The sequence below is a fragment of the Oncorhynchus keta genome, chromosome 28 (assembly GCF_023373465.1).
Source record: "Oncorhynchus keta strain PuntledgeMale-10-30-2019 chromosome 28, Oket_V2, whole genome shotgun sequence".
Lineage (NCBI taxonomy): Eukaryota > Metazoa > Chordata > Actinopteri > Salmoniformes > Salmonidae > Oncorhynchus > Oncorhynchus keta.
Window position 1 is genome coordinate 45508298 of NC_068448.1, and position 27928 is coordinate 45536225.

Genomic DNA, 27928 nt, shown 5'->3' on the forward strand with positions numbered 1-27928 from the left:
TTAGATTTCATTAGTCGAGCAGAAGCAAAAAATGGATAACAAAAACAAATCATGGTGCACAAATTATATTAATTTTAAACAAACAAGTTTTCTCCTGCGTTGGATAACAGTCGCTGTCCGTGGTTCTGAAACACATCAGTGCGCTGTTGAATTGGCGCCTTTTCCTAGACCATGTTTCTATGTGCACAATGGAAAAGTTAACCAGCATATTGGTGTTGAGAACAATGTGGCGGAGGCAGCAGCAGAGTTAGGAGACGAGAAAACAGCCCTTGGCTTAATTGTCTAAGAAAAGTGAGGAGAGAGGAAACCCCAATTTAATTAGGTCTATAATCAATAACCTAACTGTTAAATGTGCCTGAATTTATAAATCATCCATATGTATATCTACAGAAATAAGACAGATCCTGCTTCTGTTGCCTGTTTGAATGATTGTTTAATAGCCTACTGATTCTGTGAGCACCAAGCCTCACGAATTTGGCTTTTATTAATCTTTGCTCTGCTGGAATAAACTTGTTTTTTCATTAGACCAGCCTCTCTGGTATTATTTCATTTATTTAGTGTTGTTTAAACTGTTCCAAATGGTCCGATATTTTTATTTTTTATAATAATAACCCCCCCTTTTCCTTTATCTCCTTATTACTATTATTATTATGATCAGCATTATAATAATAAGTAATGTCAATATCATTAGTAGGCTTAGTATAGCAGCGTTGCATAACCACCATCGAGTTGTGGGCCTACACTACCCTTGTAAAAGTATTCACCCCCTTGGCGTTTTTCCTATTTTCTTTGTATTACAATCTGTAATTTAAATGGATTTTTACTTGGATTTCATGTAATGGACATACACAAAATAGTCCAAATTGGTGAAGTGAAATGAAAAGTATAACTTGTTTAAAATAAATTACAATGTAAAAAAACGGAAAAGTGGTGCGTGCATATGAATTGACACCCTGTGCTATGTAGCCCCTAAATAAAATCTGGTGTAACCAATTACAACCTTCAGAAGTTACATAATTAGCTAAATAAAGTCCACCTGTGTGCAATCTAAGTGTCACATGATCTCAGTATATATATATATACACCTGTTCTGAAAGGCCCCAGAGTCTTCAACACGACTAAGCAAGGGGCACCACCAAGCAAGTGGCACTAAGACCAAGGAGCTCTCCAAACAGGTCAGGGACAAAGCTGTGGAGAAGTACAGATCAGGGTTGGTTATAAAAAATATCCAAAACTTTGAACATCCCACGGATCACCATTAAAGCCATTATATATATTTTTAAAGAATATGGCATAACAACAAACCTGCAAAGAGAGGGCCACCCACCAAAACTCACAGACCAGGCAAGGAGGGCATTAATCAGAGAGAAAACAAAGAGACCAAAGATAATAACCTCGAAGGAGCTTTAAAGCTCCACAGTGGAGATTGGAGTATCTGTCCATAGGACCAGTTTAAGCCGTACACTCCACAGAGCTGGGCTTTACGGAAGAGTATCCAGAAAAAATAAGCAAACACGTTTGGTGTTCGCCAAAAGGCATGTGGGAGACTCCCCAAATATATACTTTTTTTAAATTGAGCTTTTTGGCCATCAAGGAAAACACTATGTTTGGCGCAAACCCAACACCTCTCATCACCCCGAGAACCCTAAAAACATCCCCACAGCATAATGCTGCCACCACCATGCTTCGCTGTGGGGATGTTTTTCATTGGCAGGGACTGGGAAACTGGGCAGAATTGAAGGATTGATGGATGGCGCTATAAATACAGGGAATTTCTTGAGAGAAACCTGTTTGTCTTCCAGAGATTTGAGACTGGGACGAAGGTTTGCCTTCCAGCAGGACAATGACCTTAAGCATACTGCTAAAGCAACACTTGAGTGGTTTAAGGGGAAACATTTAAATGTCTTGGAATGGCCTAGTCAAATCCCAGACCTCAATCCAATTGAGAATCTGTGGTATGACTTAAAGATTGCTGTACATTAGCGGAACCCATCCAACTTGAAGGAGCTGGAGCAGTTTTGCCTTGAAGAATGGACAAAAATGCCAATGGCTAGATGTGCCAAGCTTTTATAGACATACCCCAAGATACTTGCAGCTGTAATTGGTGCAAAAGGTGTCTCTACAAAGTATTGACTTAGGGGGGTGAATAGTTATGCATGCTCAAGTTCTGTTTTTTGTCTTATTTCTTGTGTCACGAACCGGCTTGAAGTTCGTAACAAAAAGGGAGACAACGTGAAGATAAGGAATAACAAAATATATTTATTAACTGAAGTAAACTAAATACAATTAACAATGGTGTGTGTAGCCAGTAATCAGTAGTGTAAGTGAGTGTTTGAGTGCATAAATATTATAATGAGGGGTGGTGAAAGGCGCCAAAGCAAACAAACAAATCAGCCACAAAAATGCCATAACCAAACTCTATCCGTGTGTCTGCATGGAGAGAGTCTCCTCAAGGAATGAGGAAGGGGTGTATTTATCCCGGGACACACCCGGGCCCAGGTGTGTCCCATGTCGCTGACGACCCTCCCAGCTCCTCCTGCCGGCATCCTAATAAGGAAAACAAGAGCAAAGAGATAGAATATGGCAGAGAGAGTGGGAGGATCGTCACACTTGTTTATTTCACAATAAATAATATTTTGCATCTTTAAAGTGGTAGGTATGTTGTGTAAATGAAATGATTACAACCCCCCCCAAAATCAATTTTAAGTCCAGGTCGTAAGGCAACAAAATAGGAAAAATGCCAAGGTGTGTGAATACTTTCTAAGAGCGCATCCCGTTTAGTCTTAATACCGTAACTTACTTAGGCCTGTATTTCAATTCTTATATAGACTACTGTATCAATCAATAATTTATTTGTTCATATCATCACACAGTATACGAGTCATTCATGATGTGAAATGCAATCAAGCGTTTTTAAATAAAATAACAAAGCAACCATTGAATGATTAGCTAAAACAATTAATAGGCCAAAACGTTTCAACAGACTCTGGTACACTTATAATTTATTCTGTGTTGTTTACAGTGTTACAAATGGTCAGAAAAATGATATTGTAATCTAACTCTACCTGTTTGGTACACATAATATGCATGCAGCGCTGGCTTCATACCTTATTTTTCTTCTTCTCCAGTATTTCCCCACAACTTGTTAAATGTATTCCACACATCTGACTTTCCCTTTACCCCCTGGGCAACCAGTAAACATTCCCCCGTTTCCAGTTTATTTGTTTGTCCTCTGCATCCATTTTGCTGTCACGTGTTACGGTGTTCAGAGTTTGTTATAAACCAATGTATTCATGTGATTAAGATATGCTATAGGTCAGGCCTTATTGTCACGTAAAGAGAGCAACGGGAATTAGAGAAAATTAGAGAATGTTTTTCCTATACAAATTTCGGTAACAACTTTTCAATCAGAAATGGCTGTAATTATGTTGCAGTTTCAGCAACACGGGCTGCGTGATACACTGCTGATGTTCTGTGGTGGTCACTGCTGCAGGGAGGAGAGAGAGACAACAGATGCTAGTCACACAGTCAATCGCTGTCTTTTTTTTTAACACAGCGCAGCAAATCTGAGCCAGGTCCGGCACAATCAAATCAATTGCGGTCGGACTAGTTATTTGTGTCTTAATTATTTCATCAAAAAGTTTGCTTAAAGCATCAGACAAGTGCAGTGCCTACAGTTGATTTGATTAAAACACATAGCATGTGTCTATATATGGAAATATACACGTTAAAAATACGACCAATCGATTGGTCGAAAGAGCAGACGACTCTTTGTCGACCAATATTTATCTTAGTCGGGGACAGCCCTAGTGTGTTTTCAATTCTATCTCAGCTTTGTGAGATGTATAGATTTTTAAAACACCAACGGAATAGCAGAATGAGTAGAATAGCAAGAAGGGCCATGGTCTTGCTCTTTGCGAAACAGAGAAGCATGGAGAATAGAGGCATTATAAGACACAGCTGCTCTACCTCGGGCACTACTGTCCTAATGATGCTACTGTATGGAACCCTTATACAACAAACAGTTTGGAATTTTATTTGGAATGTTGATAAGCCATATTTCAGGTCATGTGGTGCTTTTTGAGCATTTTATAAATTGTTATGCCAGTTTTTATGCCAGCACTGTAAAAATCTCATAGTGTTCAGAGGGTTAGCTTCATTTTCTGAAATGACTATAATTTACTGTATAACAATTGTGTTGTGTTTTGGTTACAAAGTTCAGTCTGTGATGCTATTGTAAATCCTTAACAATCCTCTCTCTCTCTTTCTCTCTCTCTCGTTCTGTGTTTACAGGCTTTGGATCAGGACAGGACTGCACTGCAGAAGGTGAAGAAATCAGTCAAGGCCATCTACAGCTCAGGCCAAGGTGAGAGAAAGCTCTCTGTCAGTTTTCTAGGCTCATTAACAAGAGGGTTGTGCTTGTGGAAGACATTGAAAAGGGATGATCTCTATATAGACTTTTCTGGGTGAGTAATTATGCCCTCTTATGAAACAAAATATTTCAGAGTTTCAACCTTTTCTCCACATAGTCAGTTTTAGGTTGTTAGTGCCTTGAAGAAGGGGTTTCTAGACCCTTTCTGACCTGGCCCCGCTCAGGTATCCTGTCTGATTTTGGATACAGTTCAATCCCATATACAATTCCATATACAGCCCTGTAAATAGTCTGAGTAGCCATCTGACTAGATGTTCAGGAGTCTTAGACTTGGCACTCCGGTACCGCATGCCCTGCGGTAGCAGGGAGAGCAATCTATGACTCGGGTGGCTGGAGTCTTTGACAATTTTTAGGGTCTTCCTCTGACACCGCCTGGTATAGAGGTCCTGGATGGCAGGAAACTTGGCCCCAGTGATGTACGGGGCCGTTCGCACTACCCTCTTTAGTGCCTTGCTGTCGGAAGCCGAGCAGTTGCCATACCAGGCAGTGATGCAACCCATGCCAAATCTTTTCAGTCTCCTGAGAGGGAATAGGTTTTGTCGTGCCCTCTTCACGACTGTCTTGGTGTGCTTGGACCATGTTAGTTTGTTGGTGATGTGGACACCAAGGAACTTGAAGCTCTCAACCTGCTCCACTGTAGCCCCGTCGATGAGAATGGGGGCGTGCTCGGTCCTCTTTTTCCTGTAGTCCACAATCATCTCCTTTGTCTTGATCACATTGTTGTTGTCCTGGCACCACATGGCCAGGTCTCTGACCTCCTCCCTGTAGGCTGTCTCATCGTTGTCGGTGATCAGGCCTACCACTGTTGTGTCATTAGCCAATTTAATGATGGTGTTGGAGTTGTGCCTGGCCGTGCAGTCATGAGTGAACACGGAGTACAGGAGGGGACTGAGCACGTACCCCTGAGGGGCCCCTGTTTTGAGGATCAGCGTGGCAGATGTGTTTTTACCTACCCTTACCACCTGGGGGTAGTCTGTCAGAAAGTCCAGGATCCATTTGCAAAGGGAGGTGTTTAGTCCCATGGTCCTTAGCTTATTGATGAGCTTTGAGGGCACTATGGTGTTGAACGCTGAGCTGTAGTCAATGAATAGCATTCTCACATAGGTGTTCCTTTTGTCTAGGTGTGAAAGGGCAGTGTGGAGTGCAATAGAGACTGCATCATCTGTGGATCTGTTGGGGCAATATGCAAATTGGAGTGGGTCTAGGGTTTCTGGGATGATAGTGTTGATGTGAGCCATGCCCAGCCTTTCAAAGCAATTCATGGCTACAGACGTGAGTGCTATGGGTCGGTAGTCGTTTAGGCAGGTTAACATAGTGTTCTTGGGCACAAGGACTATGGTGGTCTGCTTAGAACATGTTGGTAATACAGAGTCGGACAGGGAGAGGTTCAGAATGTCAATGAAGTCACTTGCTAGTTGGTCAGTGCATGCTTGGAGTACTCGTAGCGAGCATAGAAATAGTTTAGCTCGGGCAGCTGGGCAGCTCTCGGCTGTGTAGTACGTCAGATCCGGTATAGTACAATTCGATCTTAGTCTTGTATTGATGCTTTGCCTGCTTGATGGTTCGTTGGAGAGCATAGCGGCATTTCTTATAAGCTTCCTGCTCCTTGAAAGCGGCAGCTCTAGCCTTTAACTCAGTGCGGATGCTGCATGTAATCCATGGCTTCTGGTTGGGGTATGTACATACGGTCACTGTCGGGACGACGTCATCAATGCACTTATTGATGAAGCCAATGACTGATGTGGTGTACTCCTCAATGTCATCGGAGGAATCCCGGAACATATTCCAGCCAGTGCTAGCAAAACAGTTCTGTAGCTTAGCATCTGCTTCCTCTGACCACTTTTTTATTGATCTAGTCACTGGTGCTTCCTGCTTTCATTTTTGCTTGTAAGCAGGAATCAGGAGGATAGGATTATGGTCAGATTTGCCAAATGGATGGCGAGGGAGAGCTTTGTATGGTCTCTGTGTGTGGAGTAAAGGTGGTCCAGAGTTATTTTTCCTCTGGTTGCACATTAACATGCTGATAGAAAGTTGTGACAGATTCTGGTGGGGCTGTACTCCTATGACAATGAATGGGAGTCTACCCGCATTTCATATTGCACCAATCATTTTTCCTAATGAAATGGCAGTCTACCAATGCTCCTCTTCAACCCATTCACCCACACCCAGTTAGCAAGATCTACCCCTTTATACTGAGCTTTACAGAAATACCATCTTATTTAAGTTGTAAAAGTGATTAGAAACCACACTAAGCTGTTGCATTTGTAACCAGATGGCAAATGTCAACCTTTCCATGCTTGATCACAATCACCTGTCCCTGGCTGTATCCTAAATGGCACCCTATTCCCTATACACTACTTTGACCAGAGCCCTATGGACCCTTCTATATACTGCACTACTGAAGTTGTGCTTTATATAGGGAATAGGGTGCAATTTGGGACTCAAAGCCTAGCAACACTACCCTTGTTATCATTATTTCAAATTCAAAGGAATGTTAACCTTGGTTGTCTCCCTCTGTCTCTCTCTCCCAGACCATGTCCAGAATGAGGAGAACTATGCCCAGGCTCTGGATAAGTTTGGCAGCAATTTCATCAGCAGAGACAACCCTGACCTGGGAACAGCCTTCGTCAAGTTCTCCACCCTGACCAAGGAGCTGTCGACCCTGCTCAAGAACCTGGTGAGACACACAGGACTTTTTTCCAGTTCAGTTACTCATGGCTGGTAATGCTCAGAATGTCCACCATTTAATTGACAAAGAGGTGACAGAGCGAACACCTTCACATGAGGGTTTCCCATCTTGGGATGCGCTTGACTTGGGTACAGATGTCCTATCTTAATTTGATCACTCTGTTGTCTCAGATAATTTTTCCTGTGCAGCAAGGAAGGGTATTTGAGGTTTAAAAAGGCTTCTGAAGTTTGTAATTTCCGCTTTGAAATGTCAGATTTAAGGGCCTCCCGGGTGCACAGTGGTCTGGGGCACTGCATCGCAGCGCTAGCTGTGCCACCAGAGACTCTGGGTTCGGGCCCAGGCTCTGTCGCAGCCGGCCGCGACCGAGAGGTCCGTGGGGCGACGCAAAACTGGCCTAGCGTCGTCCGGGTTAGGGAGGGTTTGGCCGGTAGGGATATCCTTGTCTCATCGAACACTAGCGACTCCTGTGGCGGGCCAGGTGCAGTGCATGCTCACCAGGTCGCCAGGTGCTTCCTCTGACACATTGGTGCGGCTGGTTGAGTTGGATGCGCGCTGTGTTAAGAAGCAGTGCGGCTTGGTTGGGTTGTGTTTCGGAGGACGCATGGCTTTCGACCTTTGTCTCTCCCGAGCCCGTACGGGAGTTGTAGCGAGGAGACAAGATAGTAACTACTAACAATTGGATACCACGAAAAAGGGGTAAAATTCGAACAAAAAAATAAAGTCAGATTTATCTTAACAAAAATGTGTCAACCACTATGAAAATGTACATGTATTTATAATCAACACAATAATTCACATTTCCTGTAATTCTGCTGAATTATTTTCCTGCTGTGAAACTGGTCAAATTACAAATACACATCTGTGTGTGTGTGTCTGTGCGCGTGTGTGTGCGTGCGTACACGTGATAGTGCTTTACGTTATACCGAAACTTTTACTAGATCATGAGAGACAGGGAGAGGTTCAGAATCTGTGTTTACTTTCAGTACTTCTGTCAAATGTGTCGCACATCTGATATGGATTGAGAGGATCGAGTCTGTCTAGTATTTTGTCTGAATCTTTTCAAGAGGGCAATAAGTAGTAAGCTAGCCAGGCTACACTGACACAGAGCAAGCCACTTGTTAGAAGCAAGTGAGAGAGAGAAAATGCAGACAGCATGGATTTTTCAAACCAAAACATCATACCTCCACACCTGCAGCTTGTTGACAAAACTGTCTCCAGAAGCAAACTTGGGAATACTTTGCTTACAGAGCAGATGATGAGGGCCAGCCCACTGAAACAACTATGCAAAAGGTGTTACAAAGCAGTGTGCTTTGCAAAGGAGATTTACTTCCAAAATAACATAAAAAATGATTTTACACATGACATTTGCATTGTAGCCTAACGTTATTCTTCTAGCAAATACATTTGAATAATGTTTTTGTAACAATGGCATGAGCATGCAGTATATTCAGCATGACATTCATGTGTGCATTATAATATGATTACAACCCAAAAGTAATGCAAAATGAACTCATAACTTAGCTATGACAGCAATATATTTAGACTACTTTGCATATATTTATTTAGACTACTTTTTAGACTACTAGCAGCAGCCCAGCCAGCCCTTGGGTCATCACTAGTTACCGCAGCCACAAAGTCATAATTTCTACAATTTATCTTCTTAAACAAAAAAAAAGTTTATTTATTTATTTCACCAGGTAGGCTAGTTGAGAACAAGGTCTCATTTACAACTGCGACCTGGCCAAGATAAAGCATAGCAGTGTGAACAGACAACAACACAGAGTTACACATGGAGTAAACAATAAACAAGTCAATAACACAGTAGAAAAAAAAGAAAAAGAAAAAAAGAGTATATACATTGTGTGCAAAGGGCATGAGGGGTAGGCGAATAATTACAATTATTAACACTGGAGTGATAAATGATCAGATGATCATGCGCAGGTAGAGATACTGGTGTGCAAAAGAGCAGAAAAGTAAATAAATAAAAACAGTGTGGGGATGAGTTAGGTAAATTGGGTGGGCTATTACAATCTGATTTGAAACCACACTGCTAAATGTATGCCTAACCCTAACCTTAAATGAAAACCAAAAAGCACATTTTTGTTTTCATTTTGAATTTGTGGCTGTGGTAACTGGTGACACCCCAGGGATAGTTATTAAAATCTTTGACCCAGCCCTGGGTGGAGCGTTGCACCCTGGGAGTTGAAATGCACTCTGGGAATCGTAGTAGTCTGTAAAATATATTGTATTTCAATGAAATGAGCTTCAAAGGTTTTTTTATGTCGTTTTGGAACAACATTATTAATTTAACACCTTAAATTATTTAGCTGTAATGAATAGTGAATCATAGGTCTAATGAATGTAATTTGACCCAATATTATGGCCATAGATGAGCAAATTAACCCTGATATGTATCAAGTAACAAATCTATACATTTTTAGATGTAATTATAAAATGACATCTAAACTAAGAGTCTCAGATATGGTTTCGCATAAGGCAAATTGTAGATATTCAAGATATGGTGTTTTATTTTTAAAAAATGAATATAGAATAGAAGTTATTCTATCTTTCTGGGCGGCAGGGTAGCCTAGTGGTTAGAGTGTTGGACTAGAAGGTTGCAAGTTCAAATCCCCGAGCTGACAAAGGTACAAATCTGTCGTTCTACCCCTGAACAGGCAGTTAACCCACTAGGCCGTCATTGAAAATAAGAATTTGTTCTTAACTGACTTGCCTAGTAAAATAGAAAATTTAAAAAATGTGTTGTTCTACCATTTTTCAACATATTGTTCAATGTTTGGTATCTGTATCGAAGTCAAAATTCTGCTATCGTGACAACAATAACGCACAAACGACCGAGCATGTACAGTTGAAGTCGGAAGTTTAGATACACTTCAATTCATGTCATTAAAACTTTTTTCAACCACTCCACAAATATCTTTTTCACAAACTATAGTTTTGGCAAGTCGGTTAGGACATCTACTTTGTGTATGACACAAGTAATATTTCCAACAATTGTTTACAGACAGATTATTTCACTTATAATTCACTGTATCACAATTCCAGTGGGTCAGAAGTTTACATACACTTAGTTGACTGTGCCTTAGAAAACAGCTTTAAAAATTCCAGAAAATGATGTAACAACAAAGTACTGAGTAAAGAGTCTGAATAATTATGTAAATATTTAAAAAAGTTGTTTTGCTTTGTCATTATGGGGTATTGTGTGTAGATTGATGAGGGCTGAAAAAGTCTTTAATCAATTTTAGAATAAGACCGTAACGTAACAAAATGTGGAAAAAGTCAAGGGGTCTGAATACTTTACGAATGCACTTTAGTTGTCATTTGAGTGTTTATTGAATATATCCTTTTGATAAGTGCTCCCCAAGGGCTGGTGTCAGTGTGTACTACTATTGGTAAAGGTATTGATGTTGATAACTCCCTCACATGAACCTGTCATAGATTAATACATCACCATTGGTTATTGACGTTACTATTATTCTGGCGGACATTTTGCTCTCTCTCTCTCTCTCTCTCTCTCTCTCTCTCTCTCTCTCTCTCTTTCTCTATGTATGGAGTAAACTCTTCATATGCTGACACTAGTTTGTGGTATTTACCATCCATAAATAAGGGGCCTCTCTCTGGAGAGCAGAGTGAGAGGAAGTAGACCACCCTGTTGGTGAGTAGTGAGTAGTGGGGTTGAGCCCAGGTTTCAAAGTGACACCCCAAATGGCAATCAATTCCCTTTATAGTGCACTACGTTTGACCAGGGCCCTTAGAACCCCCATAGAGCTCTGGTCAAAAGTAGTGCACTATATAGGATATAGGGTGTCATTTGGGATGCAGGGAGACAGACCATGGCCAGCTCTAATTGTAGAGCAGCAGCCAATAAGTAGGTGATTGATTTAGACATTGGGTCTTTGCAACGGAGGCACTTAAGCAACACATTAGTGGCCATTAAGTGTTGTTTGTTTCCCGGACCGGAAGGGACTTGGCACTGACCATCACAGGCCTAAATGGAATAAATGCTCAGGAATATTGACCTGCATTGATCAATGTGGTTACAGCGCTGTAAGCAAATGGTAGTCAAATTGTGTTTGCTGATTCCTAAATAGCTTAGCACACTTTTTAAGAGTCTAAAATGTTTTTGCTGGTTCCTAAATAGCCAAGATTGAGTTCACCCCTAGACTGAAGATAATACTGTCAAGGTTTCTTCGGGCCGTCACAAGTATTTGTTGATGTACTCCAGATGAAAGCTGAAAGAGTAGATGCCTGACTCTTGCCCTGGTGACCGAGTTACTGAACAACTCTCTCTCTCTCTCTCTCTCTCTCTCTCTCTCTCTCTCTCTCTCTCTCTCTCTCTCTCTCATCATAACCACCTCTCTCTTTCTCTCTCTCTCTCTCTCTCTCTCTCTCTCTCTCTCTCTCTCTCTCTCTCTCTCTCTCTCTCTCTCTCTCTCTCTTTCTCATCCTAACCCCTTTCTCTCTCTCTCTCCCTCTCTCTCGCCCTCTCTTTCTCTCTTTCTCTTTCTCTCTCTCCCTCTCTCTTTCTCTTTCTCATCCTAACCCCTTTTTTCTCTCCCTCTCCCTCTCTCTCTCTCTCTCTCTCTCTCTCTCTCTCTCTCTCTCTCTCTCTCTCTCTCTCTCTCTCTCTCTCTCTTTCTCCTTCTCTCTTTGCTCTCTCTCTCTCCTCTCTCTCTCTCTCTCTCTCTCTCTCTCTCTCTCTCTTTCTCTTTCTCATCCTAACCCTTTTCTCTCTCTCTCTCTCTCTCTCTCTCTCTCTCTCTCTCTCTCTCTCTCTCTCTCTCTCTCTCTCTCTCTCTCTCTCTCTCTCTCTCTCTCTCTCTCTCTCAATTCAATTCAATTGACTTTATTGACATGGCAAGTTCATTATCACTTACATTGTCAAAGTATACATATTGAAAAATAAAAATAAAATAAAAATATATATTTATATAGAATATATTTATATTTATATAAATAAATGGTGGACCAACAGCAATTATAGTAGTAGTGGACATGGGACATGACAAGACAAAACAAGATGGGAAATATGATCGACATTCCATTGCACTTTTCACTGGCTGTCCCGCAGGTTGTGGCAGGGGGACACATACTGTATTTGGCTGCCAAAACTGCACATTTTGGCTTTTCACCCAATAAATATTTTATTGTTTCAAATTCTTTGTATTGAATTATAATTTTGGGAAATAAATATTCTCTTAGGTCTAAGTATTTGTCACAGTGTAATAGGAAATGCAGCTCTGTCTCTACCTCTCCCCTGGAGCAGAGTGAGCACAGCCTGTCCTCTCTGGGCAGCCAGGTTTGTCTGTGACGACCGGTCTCTATAGTCAGACTGTGCTCACTGAGTCTGTACCTAGTCAATGTTTTCCTCAGTTTACTATCAGTCACAGTGGTCAGATAGTCTGCCACCATGTACTATCTGTTTAGAGCCAAATAGCATTGAAGTTTACTACAATAGGTGATATATTTTTCTTTTTGTTTGTGATGATTTGTTTGTGCCAGATTTTCTGAGTGCTGTCCTGAGGCTCTATGGGGTTGGTTTGGGTTGGTGAAATGAGCCTCAGAACCAGCTGGCTGAAGGGACTCTTCTCTTTTTTAATCTCTTGACATTGTAGAGCTGTGTGATGGAATGTTTTGGGGTCACTTGTTTTTAGATGGTTGTAAAATTTGATGGCTCTTTTTTCTATTCGAATGAGGAGGGGGTATTGGCCCAATTCTGCTCTACATGCGTTATTTGGAGTTTTTCTTTGCACTTGCAATACAGTCTTGCAAAACTCTGCATGCAGTATTTCGATTGGATGCTTGTCCCATTTGGTAAATTCATTATTAGAGATTGGACCCTATACTTCACTGCCATATAGAGCAATTGGTTCTATAACTGATTGAAAAATGTTGAGCCAGATTCTAATTGGAATTTCGATTTTGATGTTACTTTTAATGGCATAGAATGCTCTTCTTGCTTTGTCTTTCAGCTCATTCACAGCCATGTGAAAGCTACCTGTGTTGCTGGTATTTAGTCCTAGATATGTGTAGTTTTTGGTGTGTTCTAATAGAACTGTGTCCAAATAGAATTTATATTTGTCATCCTTATTTCTCTCTCTCTCTCTCTCTCTCTCTCTCTCTCTCTCTCTCTCTCTCTCTCTCTCTCTCTCTCTCTCTCTCTCTCTCTCTCTCTCTCTCTCCTTCTCCCTCCCTCTCTCTTCAGCTCCAGAGCCTGAGCCATAATGTGATGTTCACCCTGGACTCGCTGTTGAAGGGGGACCTGAAAGGCGTGAAAGGGGTAATATTTACAGTAAAGACCCTCCTTTCCTTGCTCTCTCCCTCACTCCCGCTCTCTTTCTCTGCCTTACCACCTAGGAGAGGACCTAGCACTGGAGGCCACTCAGTAGAGCCCACTTAGCAGCTCTGTCGATTCATGTGTATGTTAGTAGTAGTAGTAGTTCCTGCATCATAGCTTGTTCTTCTTCATCTTCTTTTTAAATAGTGAGCCAATTTGTTTTCAGCACTTTTTTATTTCGATGACTGATCATGACTCTCTTGTCACAGACATACACTGAGTATACAGAACATTAAGAACACCTGCTCTTTCCATGACATAGACTGACCAGGTGAATCCAGGTGAAAGCTATGGTCCCTTACTGATGTCACTAGTTAAATCCACTTCAATCAGTGTAGATGAAGGGGAGGAGACAGGTTAAAGATGGATTTCTAAGCCTCGAGACAATTGAGACATGGATTGTTCAGAGGCTCAAACAAAAGTATTTAAGTGTCTTAAACTGGATATGTTAGTAGGTGCCAGGCGCACCGGTTTGTGTCAAGAACTGCAAAGCTGCTGAAGAACAGCAACGCTGCTGGGTTTTTCGCACTCAACCGTTTTCCGTGGACATCCAGCCAATTTGACACAACTGTTGGAAGCATTGGAGTCAATGTGGGCCAGCATCCTTGTGGAACACTTTCAACATCTTGAGTCCATGCCCGACAAATTGAGGCTGTTGTGAGGTCAACTCAATATTAAGAAGGAGCTCCTAATGTTTAGTACACTCAATGTATATGGTAAGATATATGTTTGGAACATGGAATCGCAGTAAAATCACAGAATTGAATCACATTATTGAATCGTTTTGAGAGACAGAGTGGGTGTGTGTGAGAGTGTGCTTGCATTTGAGAGAGAGAAAGAGAGAGAGGTGGAGAAGGGGGAAGGGTGGGGGGGGACTAGTGGGCCTGACTGTTTAAAAGATCACACTGTAAATCCTTGCGTAAACAGTGTCCCTGTGTTGTGCTTGAAGGCGAGCGCCACGAATAAAGGGGTCATGAACTCGTGAGGTTTGGAAACATGGCGTGGTAGTGGGTTTCCAAAACATAAATTGTGAGGATGAGGCCTTGGCTCCTTGGCTGCAGTGGCGGTGTCGGCCTGTGTTGGAGAGAGAGTTAGCACTGCACTGTGGGATTCCAGATTGACCTCATTACTGCTGTTTACTCATACTCTGTCCTATTTCTTTCAGGACATAAAGAAGCCCTTTGACAAAGCCTGGAAGGATTATGAAGCTAAGTTGTAAGTGTGTTAATAATAAATGTCTACATTAGGGATTAACATTGGTAAACGGGATCCCGGAGAGGGAATACTCTTCACATTTCCCTAATAAATGTAATGACAAGACCCGGGAAATAAACAAAGAAATCCCCCAATGTCGCAATAATGCAGTTCCACAACACACAAAATATGCACGGAAGCAGGGAAGCAGATAAAAAAATAAAATAGCACATAATCCAAAAAAGGTTGTCGCGTGGTAGCCTTTAGCCTAGCATATTTACTTCACACGAAGTCGCCATCAATTCAAAGCACACGCATAATTGACACCGACGGGCTGTACATGCGACCAGAATGCAGTTAATAAACCCTATTGGGAAACCCCTGCAGTAATAGCTTATAAAATAACGTGTGCCTCTTTGAGCTGTCACTGTGAGTCTTTAGACGGTCACACATCCTGCCCTAGAGCCTAGGTTATTTTCCTATCCAAGTATCAATCCCATTGAAACCCCAAATCCTGACTCCTGTTTTGCATGAACATTTGTAACTTTATTCCGTAATCCATAGGTTGCAATGCATTATCAAAGCATGTCTCTCGCCTATGCATGCCAAAATACCGCCTCTATAACATTTCCCCCGCTTCTCTGCGCTGTAGGCCTACTTGGTTCCCATGTGAGAGCATCGGTAGAGAATGTGTGATCAACAAATGGTATGAGAGTAGATAGGGTCTGTTCTTGTTAAGATACCGTTAACTTTTTTTCTCCTTTTTTTTCTCCCTACTGTATTATTGACAGTGTTATTTGTTTATTCCATCTGTAACTCTGCTTTATCTTGGCCAGGTTGCAGTTGTAAATGAGAACTTGTTCTCAACTAGCCTACCTGGTTAAATAAAGGTGAAATATATATTTTTTAAATTAATACTATTTCCACTCTCTTCTGCCAGTTATTCATGAGCTGATCTGCTATCTGTATAATCATCAGCTATATAGATTTGGCCAAATATAGGAGATATTCTTTCATTCGTTGAAGGAGGTTATCTAGGAAGCTTAGCAACTTTGGTCGTTAAACTGCCGTGACAAAGTTTGTCTGAATCGACAACGCTATACTCGGGGTGCATCCTGAGCGCGTTCTGTGTCGAGATAGCCTACTGCCGAACTGCACTGAATTGAGGAACGTGAAAACACTCTGAATTTATGGACGCCCTGTTCCGCAAATTCACACCGTCATTGGCGATCAAGATAGTTACTCTATCATGACTAAATATCAGTTTTACTTGCTCTGAAATCTTTACATTGTGGCGCAGCCAAGCCGACAAGGTGGTGCAGTACCCCTCTTATTTGGAGAGAACTCTGGAATAGTGACCATATCTTGGTTTTAAACTATTAAACTACTTTTGCTAAATTTCCCAAGATTCACAAAATAAATATGAATTGTTACTGATATTGAAACTTGGTGGATTTTGTGGAAAATATTGATCCCGAGTGTAGATGTACAGTACATAGCTGTGTTGGGACACCTGGGGTTTGCACTATATATGGTTATGTCTGCGTACAGTTGTTTACGGTGTCATGACAATGTCAGAACGGATGGACTGTATATCACACAGAGCAACATGATCATTTATGGAATGTTCCACCCTGTGAAAACTCTACTTCTTGCCGGAGAATTCCATCTGATTTAAAGAGTTGTCATGGACTTAAACACTTTCTGTTGGTCTGCCTGGTTTCTCTAACACGGTCGGTCGGTCTGTCTGTCTGTCTGTTGGTCTGTCTGCCTGCCTGGTTTCTCTAACACGGTCGGTCTGTCTGTCTGTCTGTTTAATTTCAGTACAAAGATCGAGAAGGAAAAGAGGGAGCATGCCAAGCAGCATGGGATGATTCGCACGGAGATAACAGGCGCGGAGATCGCTGAGGAGATGGAGAAGGAACGCCGTCTCTTCCAACTCCAGATGTGTGAGGTCAGTAGTGGACACTGGGCACAGACTAATGGGCATTGATTAGGCACAAACTGGGCACTGACTGAGATGTACAGTATGTAGTTTTCTGTAAACCAATGCTTGTGAGTGAGCTGTATCCCTCTAGAGCAGTGGTATTCAGAGTTGGGGTCGCAACCCCACTAAAATTGCAGTGGGGCCACCAAATACATATATATTGTAGTGGGGCAAAAAAGTATTTAGTCAGCCACCAATTGTGCAAGTTCTCCCACTTAAAAAGATGACAGAGGCCTGTAATTTTCATCATAGGTACACTTCAACTATGACAGACAAAATGAGGAGAGAAAAAATCCAGAAAATCACATTGTAGGATTTTTAATGAATTTATTTGCAAATTATGGTGGAAAATAAGTATTTGGTCACCTACAAACAAGCAAGATTTCTGGCTCTCACAGACCTGTAACTTCTTCTTTAAGAGGCTCCTCTGTCCTCCACTCGTTACCTATAGTAATGGCACCTGTTTAAACTTGTTATCAGTATAAAAGACACCTGTCCACAACCTCAAACAGTCACACTCCAAACTCCACTATGGCCAAGACCAAAGAGCTGTCAAAGGACACCAGAAACAAAACTGTAGACCTGCACCAGGCTGGGAAGACTGAATCTGCAATAGGTAAACAGCTTGGTTTGAAGAAATCAACTGGGGGAGCAATTATTAGGAAATGGAAGACATACAAGACCACTGATAATCTCCCTCGATCTGGATCTCCACGCAAGATCTCACCCCGTGGGGTCAAAATGATCACAAGAACGGTGAGCAAAAATCCCAGAACCACACGGGGGGACCTAGTGAATGACCTGCAGAGAGCTGGGACCAAAGTAACAAAGCCTACCATCAGTAACACACTACGCCGCCAGGGACTCAAATCCTGCAGTGCCAGAGGTGTCCCCCTGCTTAAGCCAGTACATGTCCAGGCCTGTCTTACATTTGCTAGAGAACATTTGGATGATCCAGAAGAAGATTGGGAGAATGTCAAATGGTCAGATGAAACCAAAATATAACTTTTTGGTAAAAACTCAACTCGTCGTGTTTGGAGGACAAAGAATGCTGAGTTGCATCCAAAGAACACCATACCTACTGTGAAGCATGGGGGTGGAAACATCATGCTTTGGGGCTGTTTTTCTGCAAAGGGACCAGGACGACTGATCTGTATAAAGGAAAGAATGAATGGGGCGTGAGATTTTGAATGAAAACCTCCTTCCATCAGCAAGGGCATTGAAGATGAAACGTGGCTGGGTCTTTCAGCATGACAATGATCCCAAACACACCACCCGGGCAACGAAGGAGTGGCTTCGTAAGAAGCATTTCAAGGTCCTGGAGTGACCTAGTCAGTCTCCAGATCTCAACCCCATAGAACATCTTTGGAGGGAGTTGAAAGTCCGTGTTGCCCAGCAACAGCCCCAAAACATCACTGCTCTAGAGGAGATCTGCATGGAGGAATGGGCCAAAATACCAGCTACAGTGTGTGAAAACCTTGTGAAGACTTACAGAAAACGTTTGACCTCTGTCATTGCCAACAAAGCGTGTATAACAAAGTATTGAGATAAACTTTTGTTATTGACCAAATACTTATTTTCCACCATAATTTGCAAATAAATTCATTAAAAATCCTACAATGTGATTTTCTGGATTTTGTTTTCTCATTTTCTCTGTCAGAGTTGAAGTGTACCTATGTTGAACTTGCACAATTGGTGGCTGACTAAATACTTATTTGCCCCACTGTATATATATATATATATTTTTTTTTTAAATTATTTGTATTTATTTTTTAAACACTATATATAGTTGAAGTCGGAATTTTACATACACCTTAGCCAAATACATTTAAACTTCACACACATTTTCACACTTCCTGACATTTAATACAAGTAACAATTCCCTGTCTTAAGTCAGTTAGGATCACCACTTTATTTTAAGAATGTGAAATGTCAGAATAATAGTAGAGAGAATGATTTATTTCAGCTTTTATTTCTTTCATCATATTCCCAGTGGGTCAGACGTTTACATACACTCAATTAGTATTTGGTAGCATTGCCTTTAAATTGTTTAACTTGGGTCAAATGTTTTGGGTAGCCTTCCACAAGCTTCCCACCATAAGTTGGGTGAATTTTGCCCCATTCCTCCTGACAGAGCTTGTGTAACTGAGTAAGGTTTGTAAGGCCTCCTTGCTTGCACACGCCTTTTCAGGTCTGCCCACAAATGTTCTATAGGATTGAGGTCAGGGTTTTGTGATGTCCACTCCAATACCTTGACTTTCTTGTCTTTAAGCCATTTTCCCACTACTTTGGGAGTATGCTTGGGGTCATTGTCCATTTGGGAGACCCATTTGCAACCAAGTTTTAATTTCCTGACCAATGTCTTGAGATGTTGCTTCAATATATCCACATAATTTTCCTTCTCATGAAGCCATCTATTTTGTGAAGTGCACCAGTCCCTTTTGAGGCAAAGCACCCCCACAACATGATGCTGCCACCCCTGTGCTTCACGGTTGGGATGGTGTTCTTCGGCTTGCAAGCATCCCCCTTTTTCCTCAAAACATAACGATGGTCATTATGGCCAAACAGTTCTATTTTTGTTTCACCAGACCAGAGGGCATTTCTCCAAAAAGGTATGATCTTTGTTGTGTTGATATGGCACTCGATTTACTGTGGATATAGATACTTTTGTACCTGTTTCCTCCAGCATCTTCACAAGGTCCTTTGCTGTTGTTCTGGAATTGATTTGCACTTTTCGCACCAAAGTACGTTCATCTCTACTAGACAGAACGCGTCTCCTTCCTGAGCAGTATTACGGCTGCGTGGTCCCATGGTGTTTATACTTGCGTACTCTTGTTTGTGCAGATGAACATGATACCTTCAGGCGCTTGGAAATTGCTCCCAAGGATGAACCAGACTTCATCCTTGGGAGACTGATTTCTTTTGATTTTCCCATGATGTCAAGCAAAGAGGCACTGAGTTTGAAGGTAGGCCTTGAAATACATCCACAGGTAAACCTCCAATTGACTCAAATGATGTCAATTAGCCTATCTGAAGCTTCTAAAGCCATGACAACATTTTCAGAAATTTTCCAAGCTGTTTAAAGGCACAGTCAACTTAGTGTATGTAAATGTCTCACCCACTGGAATTGTGATACAGTGAGTTATAAGTGAAATTACCTGTCTGTAAACATTTGTTGGAAAAATGACTTGTGTCATGCACAAAGTAAATGTCCTTGCGAAAACTATAGTTTGTGAATAAGAAATCTGTGGAGTGGTTGAAAAATGAGTTTTAATGACTCCAACCTAAGTGTATGTAAACTTCTGACTTCAACTGTATATACTGTATATATATATATTAAAAAAAGAGAAACAAAAAGTAAGAGTTCAGATTATTTTATGGGACAATGTACAAATGTTTTTGAGAGAGATCATTTGTAGAAGAAAAGAAAAGTAAGTAAATGCATTTATTTGATCTTTTAATTTTGTAAAGAGCAATGAAAATGTAATTTATTGGGTTCTTTGTTGTGAAAATTTAAACGTACCGATTTTAAGGTTGTGTCATTAGAAATGGAATACCACTACTCTAGAGTAAAATACCAAATTGTAAGAGCGATGCGCTCAGCTGTGCTATCGAGCTACCTCCCGGTGGGCAAAAACGCATACTCCACTCTCCCTCTTTATCTGCAGATTATTTGCTCACATTGCATAATGGTACTGATAATTGATATATTAATTAACTTAGTGCTTCACAATGGGATTCTAATTGGCGCCGTCACGGAGGCGCTCCACCCATGCACCTCTATTTCTGTGTGCAGCGAGAGGGGGTGGTTTGCATCTCTTGGATTTTTAGGGTGATTTCTTACACGTGGGTTGTTGTTGATATTGCTTCCAGTGTTGTGCTAGAGAGGCACAGGAAAACTCCTGACCCTATAAACTTGACTGATAGCAGTGCTAGTATTGTGTAAATTGGTATGGTTACCCCCTCTCCACATTACTCAGTCACCAGATTAGGGGATGCTTTCAGGGTGAATTCCAAATGGCACTCTATTCCCTATATAGTGCACTACTTTGAACCATGGCCCGTAGGGTTCTACATACGGAATAGGGTGCCATTTGGGACATAGACTCACTCTCCTATCCCACGCTGCTCTGCTGCTGCTGTTAGTGTGGAGAAGGCCAGGCGATGCTCATCACAGCAGGCTGTATTACTGATCTGAGACCAGCCACTGATACAGTAGTATCCATCCATCCATCGCCTCTCATTCCCACAAAGCCCCCAAACACATGCACCATCAGGCATTCACAACACACACTAAACCCACACCAGACCAATTTGGTTAATCTCTGAGCCGCACACTCTCAGGCATACAAAAGCAATGTGTGTGTGACTGTGTGTGTGCTTTGTTTCAGGGGAGCACGCAAACGTGCACTGCACACACACACACACACACACACACACACACACACACACACACACACACACACACACACACACACACACACACACACACACACACACACACACACACACACACACACAAAGATGACTGCATTGTAAGCAATGGTGCAGAGAAGCTTTGGGAGCACAGGGACAGGGGGGGCTCAAAAGGGCATTCTGGTCTACATAGTGTCCCTTCACGACCTGTTCTAGGTTGTCACGCCATGGGATAAACGTAAGATTAAGATGATGCTGTATTCATTTGTTCGCCGGGCATGAGTTTGTTGGTGGGAATTTGTTCTCTATCTTTAGACGGCCTCGTTTAGGATGCTAGTCAGTGAAACACACTTTCTCCGGAGGCCCGAGTGGTTTTCTAAAAACCAACTGGAAAAACACAATTCTAGTTATCCATTTCGAACACAGTTTACTGTAAAACCAGGCAAGGGACATCTTTCTCTCGTGATATTCTATGTTGGCATTCCTTCCAGTGACGTTTAGATGTTTACCACTTTGTTTCCAGCTCCCACAGACTCCATGCTGTGTTGGCAGTGTAGATCAAAGGATCATCCTCCAGCATTTGGGCATTCTGATAGGATTATCCTTCAAAGTGTTCAGAAGACATATTTCAATATTTCACACCAACACATATTTTCTATGGTGGTTTATTGCAAGGGTGGACCATTTTGCGCTCAGTTTCCATTTATGTGGGTGGGTGCAGGCTTTTGCTTCAGCCAAGCCATGAAGATTTACTGGTTCGTAAATGATAGCCTTCCGTTCAAATAAAAAATAGCCTTCAATTAAGACCTCCAGTGATTGTCCACCCCTGGTTTAATGTATCACCATGTATAAGCAGTGAAATACTCCAAAATCATGTAACGGAGCATTCTATTTGATGTCAGTTTTCACAAACCACCTCTTGTGTTTTCTCTGCAGTATCTGATCAAAGTCAATGAGATCAAGACCAAGAAGGGTGTGGACCTTCTCCAGAACCTAATCAAGTATTACCACGCACAGTGCAAGTAAGTACATTTAAAAAAAAAAAAAAACTTTTTCTAGGCAATTCAATTGAGAAAAAATTCTTATTTACAATGACGGCCTACCGGGGAACAGTGGTTTAACTGCCTTGTTCGAGGGCAGAACGACAGATTTTTACTTCGGGGAGTCAGCTCGGGATTCAATCCAGCAACCTTTTGGTTACTAGTCCAACGCTCTAACCTCTAGGTTGCCTGCCGCCCCGCACAGTACCGCAGTATATTCCTCCTTTACCATAGTGTGAGACCCCCTCCCAACTACTGAGATGTGTCAACTTAGATGTGACTAATTGGTGGAAAACACTTAATGTATCAAACATTCACAAGAAAATATGAATCTTTTTCGGAGGGAATTATGTACTCTCACGACTAGATTTTCAAGTCTGGCCGTGATTGCTCTCTCTCTCGCTCTCTTTCTCTCTCTCTCTCTCTCTCTCTCTCTCTCTCTCTCTCTCTCTCTCTCTCTCTCTCTCTCCCTTCTCTTTATCCTCTCAACCCCCCCTTCCCTCCATCCCTCTCTCTCGGGTGGGGTGATGGTGCTGCATGATTCACAGGTCTTGGGTAGGGAGGGTTGCAGAGTCATATTTAGCTCTCATAAATATGCATGGGCCTTCATGCCGATGCGTTGTGACAGCCGTGGGGGTTTGTGGGTAAATAACGGCAGTCCCCTGGCTGCGTCACCGACGGGCCTGACAGCCTCAGTGTTGCTAGGTGGTTATGTCACAACAAAACAATGCAGTTTTCTTGTTATCTACTCAACACAAACCTGTGGCTGTCCTACTGTTTCTGACGCTGACAGCGAAAAATCACTATGTAGAGGCATGCCTTATAGAACGATGGAAAAACAAAGGTCGAGAAAACTGTAAGTTACAGTAGGATGAGTGGACTGAGGGAGGATTGATGGATTCCTAGAGCGAGGGAGAAGGAGAGATGGGGAGAGAGAGGTTGTTAGTGGAGCTGAGAGGATGCAGAGCTGCATTCTGGTGTGTGCCACTGACACTGGCAGATCTATAATGGATGACAGGAGGTGCTTAGCATTCAGCTCTGGACACAGCCATAGTCAGCCATAGAGAGACAGGAGAGAAAAAGAGAGAAGGAAAGAGAGAGATACATCTCTTTGCCAAAAGCCAGAGAGCCAAGCAGTGTTATACACTGCATCAGTATCATTCTCATTCACCCCTCCACTCCTTATGACCTTCCTAATGCCTATATAAACATTCTATGACACTTGACATTTCTAAATGATGTAAACGATGCTACGCCCCACCAAATGACTGTGAAAATGTCAGTGGAATTCTAATATCCGCCCTGTATTCTCTTTCAGTTTCTTCCAAGATGGCTTGAAGACAGCGGATAAGCTGAAGCAGTACATTGAGAAGCTGGCTGCTGACCTCTACAATGTAAATACCCACCCACAGACTTCTCTCCATCTGATGGCTGCTACTCTACAGACTATTGTTATCCAGACTCATTGTGAGTGTTAATCTCACCCTGTGTATCTCCTTCTCAGATAAAGCAGACCCAGGATGAGGAGAAGAAACATCTGACTGCTCTCAGAGATCTGATCAAGTCCTCCCTTCAGCTGGACCAGAAGGAGGTAGGCAGGAACCAGGCCAAACAAGGCTAAACAGGGCCAATTGGGCCCAAGCGGGCTATAGTTGGCAAACATATAAATTGCATTCCAATTCTCTACCCTTCTCCTGTGCACTCGTACACTACCCCTCGTGGATTTAGATGGAATGGACTGGTGTTAATTTAAGAATATAATGGAAACTCCCTCCAGCCATGCGTTCACAAAATCTTTGCTTGGTAGAGAATCAGACTGTACACTCTTCACCCGTAACCCGTAACCTTTGACCCTATGGTGGGTGTACCTACTTGCTAGCTTCGTGTAGCACAGAGTGAGCATCAAGTGCTGTACCATGCTGGCAGCCAGTGTGGTGCCTCACTGGCTGATTGGTGGGGAGCCAGTCACTGTCTTAACTAACCTACCCTAATCTCTTTCTGAGCACTCACTGGTCACAACTGCCTTATACACGACAACAATGTGGTCTTCCCCTCAGTCTTATACCCAAATTGAGATGTGCTTAGTGTATGCTAGCTGCTCACTGTGTTTTGAATGACGATACTGTGTAATAGTGTGCAGAGCCTAGCTGAGATGGACTGGGCTGCCGTGTCGACACAACTGCAAGTCTCTGCTAGTGGCCTAGTCCCAAATGGTACTGTATTCCCTACATAGTGCCCTACTGAACAGGGCCCATACACTCGTAGAAAAAAGGGTTCCAGAAGGATTCTTCGGCTGCCCCATAGGATAATCCTTTTTTGTTCCAGTCAGAACCCTTTTTGGTTCCAGTTAGAACCCTTTTTGGTTCCACGTAGAACCCTCTGTGGAAAGAGTTCTACATGCAACCCAAAATGGTTCTCCCTGGGTTCTTCAAAGGATTCTGCAATGGAGACAGCCTAAGCACCCTTTTAGGTGCTAGACCCTTGTTTTCCAAGAGTGTATGGGCCCTGTTCAGTTGTGCACTATGTAGGGAACTGGGTGCCATTTGGGACGGAACTGACGAGTCATACTAAACATCCTGTGGTTTATAACACCCACATACTGTCACTCACTCACTACCCCTCTACTTGTAGATATTGTACTGAACTAACACCTACACTCTATGCATGCATGCAGGCACTGTCTCACGCCTACTTCTCAGCTGCTTCTTTCACACTCTCTCCCTCTATCTCCCCCTCTGCTCGCTGCTTGTCTGGACTCAAGTCTAGAAGAGTAAGTGTGCATGATTGGCATGCTTCTGTTGGTCTTGCCTGCGTTTGACTTCTGAGACATTTTGAAGAGCATGCACTCCACTGTGTTTTTCATTTAATCGTGTGTTTAGAACATGGCTTGCGTCCCAAGTGGCACCCTATTCTCCGTGCAGTGCACTTCTTTGGACCCGGGCCCCGGTGAAAAGCAGTGGACTAAATAGAGAATAGGCTGCCATTTGGGACGGACGCCATGGTCCTTTGAACATCAAACATGAACCGATAAATAATAACGACCCTGGCCTGCACTCTCCGTAAGAGGCATATTTGGTTGGTTGTGTGTGGTGATTTGCTGAGTTTTCTGTGTCTGAACACTGTATGTGTTGCCGCAGGACTCCCAGAGTAAGCAGGGTGGCTATAGCATGCACCAGCTGCAGGGCAACAAAGAGTTTGGCTGTGAGAAGAAAGGCTACCTGATGAAGAAGAGTGATGGGTAGGTCACACACACACTGAACAGTACTGAACAAGCGTTTATATTAATACACTCAGGTATGCAAAGCCCTTTTCTGATCTTTTGTTTGTGCCTTGGTGTTGCTGTCTTCCTCCAGGCTGAGGAAGGTGTGGCAGAGGAGGAAGTGTTCAGTGAAGGGTGGCATGCTCACCATCTCTCATGCCACGGTGAGAGGCAAACATACCACACACACACGCGCGCATACACATACACACACACACCTGTGGAGGCTAGATCAGAGGCAACTTATGGTATGAAAGAAGCTGTGTAGAGCACTATCAATCTGGCAGTTGGCAGAGGGGAATCGACATGGATGGGTTGCCAGGGCAACCCCTCAGCGAACCCCCCCCCCACCCTCTCCCATTGCTGTGGTGACTCATCTCTGAGTTTGCTGCTGGCTCTTCTCTTCCCTGGGCCTGTGGATACTGTGGAGTACAGCAGCACTGGATCAGATATTCACTATCTGCTGCTGAGAGCTAATACAATAAGCAATGTTGAGATAGATAGACAGAGACACACGGTGCACATGCGACAGAGAGAGTGCACACAGACACAACTAGCATGTCCCAAATGTTGTTTAATTCCACTCTAGATTGCGGTGGATCCCCCAAATGTCATAATACTATCATCTCATTTACTGGATATATAGACACCTTCCTTTCAAGGAAATTATCTGTAGCCTATGTACGAGCCTGCCTGTCTGCACCTCCAGAAAAAAGAAAACGCACAGAGAATCCATGTACTTATCTTCAGTTCTTTGTCTGAAACAGTTTATTTTTTATTTTTGCAAATGTACACTACCGTTCAAAAGTTTGGGGTCACTTAGAAATGACCTTGTTTTTGAAAGAAAAGTACAAATGTTGTCCATTTAAAATAACATCAAATTGATCAGAAATGTTGTAAATGACTATTGCAGCTGGAAACGGCAGATTTTTAGGGATATCTACATAGGCGTACAGAGGCCCATTATCAGCAACCATCACTCCTGTGTTCCAATGGCACGTTGTGTGAGCTAATCCAAGTTTATAATTTTAAAGGGCTAATTGATCATTAGAAGACCCTTTTGCAATTGTGTTAGCACAGCTGAAAACTGTTGTTCTGATTAAAGAAGCAATAAAACGGGCTTTTAGACTAGTTGAGTATCTGGAGCATCAGCGTTTGTGGGTTCGATTACAGGCTCAAAATGTCCAGAAAACAAAGAACTGTCTTCTGAAACTCGTCAGTCTATTCTTGTTCTGAGAATTGAAGGCTATTTCATGCGTGAAATTGTCAAGAAACTGAAGATCTCTTACAATGCTGTGTACTACCCCCTTCAACGCTGTGTACTACCCCCTTCACAAAACAGCTCTGCCAGGTTGGAAGGGGTGCGTTGCTGTACAGCTATTTTCAGGTTTCTCCAGAGATGTTCAATCGGCTTCAAGTCCGGGCTCTGGCTGGGCCACCCAAGGACATTCAGAGACTTGTCCCGGAAAATCTCCTGCGTTGTCTTGGCTGTGGGCTCAGGGTCACTATCCTGTTGGAAGGTGAACCTTCACACCAGTCTGAGGTCTTGAGCGCTCTGGAGCAGGTTTTCATCAAGTATCTCTCTGTACTTTGCTCCGTTCATCTTTTCCTTCGATCCTGACTAGTCTCCCAGTCCCTGGCGCTGAAAAACATCCCCACAGCATGATGCTGCCACCACCATGCTTCACCAAGGAATGGTGCCAGGTTTCCTCCAGACGTGACACTTGGCATTCAGGCCAAAGAGTTCAGTTTTGGTTTTACCAGAGCAGGGAATCTTGTTTCTCCATGGTCTAACAGTCCTTTATGTCCCTTTAGGCAAACTCCAAGCAGGCTGTCATGTGCTTTTTTTGGGGGGGGGGCTTCCATCTAGCCACTCTACCATAAAGGACTGATTGGTGGAGTGCTGCAGAGATGGTTGTCCCAACTCCACAGAGGAACTCTGTCAGCGTGACCATCGTTTTCTTGGTCACCTTCCTGACCAAGGACGGTGACCCCGATTGCTCAGTTTGGCCGGGCTGCCAGCTCAAGGAAGATTATTGGTGGTGATGGAGGCCACTGTGTTCTTGGGGACCTTCAATGCTGCAAAAAATATTTTGGTACCCTTACCTTGATCTGTGCCTCAGCACAGTCCTGTCTCGGAGCTCTAGGGACAATTCCTTCAACCTAATGGCTTGGTTTTTGCTCTGACATGCACTGTCAACTGTGGGACCTTATATAGACAGGTGTGTGCCTTTCCAAATCATATCCAATCATTTGAATTTACCACATGTGGACTCCAATAAAGTTGTAGAAACATCTCAAGGATGATCAGTAGAGAAAGGATGCACCTGAGCTCAATTTAGAGTATCATAGCAAAGGGTCTGAAGATATCTGTTTTTAATTTTGTATAAATTTGCAAAAAATTCTCAAAACCTGTTTTTACTTCGTCATTATGGGGTATTGTGTGTAGATTGCTGAGAATATATATATTTTTTAATCAATTTTAGAATAAGGTTGTAACGTAACAAAATGTGGAAAAAGTATAAGGGTCCGAATACTTCCCGAATGCACTGTATA

At 42.6% G+C, this 27928-nt stretch overlaps 1 protein-coding gene across 4 annotated transcripts in view; it reads left to right on the top strand.

Moving 5' to 3' along the window:
• The window catches only part of LOC118361483 (arf-GAP with SH3 domain, ANK repeat and PH domain-containing protein 1-like), a 71062-nt gene that overhangs the window by 21664 nt on the left and 21470 nt on the right, over positions 1-27928 (top strand). For all 4 annotated transcript variants that reach the window (XM_052483157.1, XM_052483160.1, XM_052483158.1 and 1 more), the window contains 10 exons: positions 4294-4366; positions 6964-7109; positions 13345-13419; positions 14642-14691; positions 16495-16624; positions 22010-22095; positions 23432-23507; positions 23618-23704; positions 25251-25351; positions 25467-25536. In XM_052483157.1, coding sequence (XP_052339117.1) covers positions 4294-4366; positions 6964-7109; positions 13345-13419; positions 14642-14691; positions 16495-16624; positions 22010-22095; positions 23432-23507; positions 23618-23704; positions 25251-25351; positions 25467-25536 — 894 coding nt within the window. The remainder of the gene's footprint in view (positions 1-4293; positions 4367-6963; positions 7110-13344; positions 13420-14641; positions 14692-16494; positions 16625-22009; positions 22096-23431; positions 23508-23617; positions 23705-25250; positions 25352-25466; positions 25537-27928) is intronic.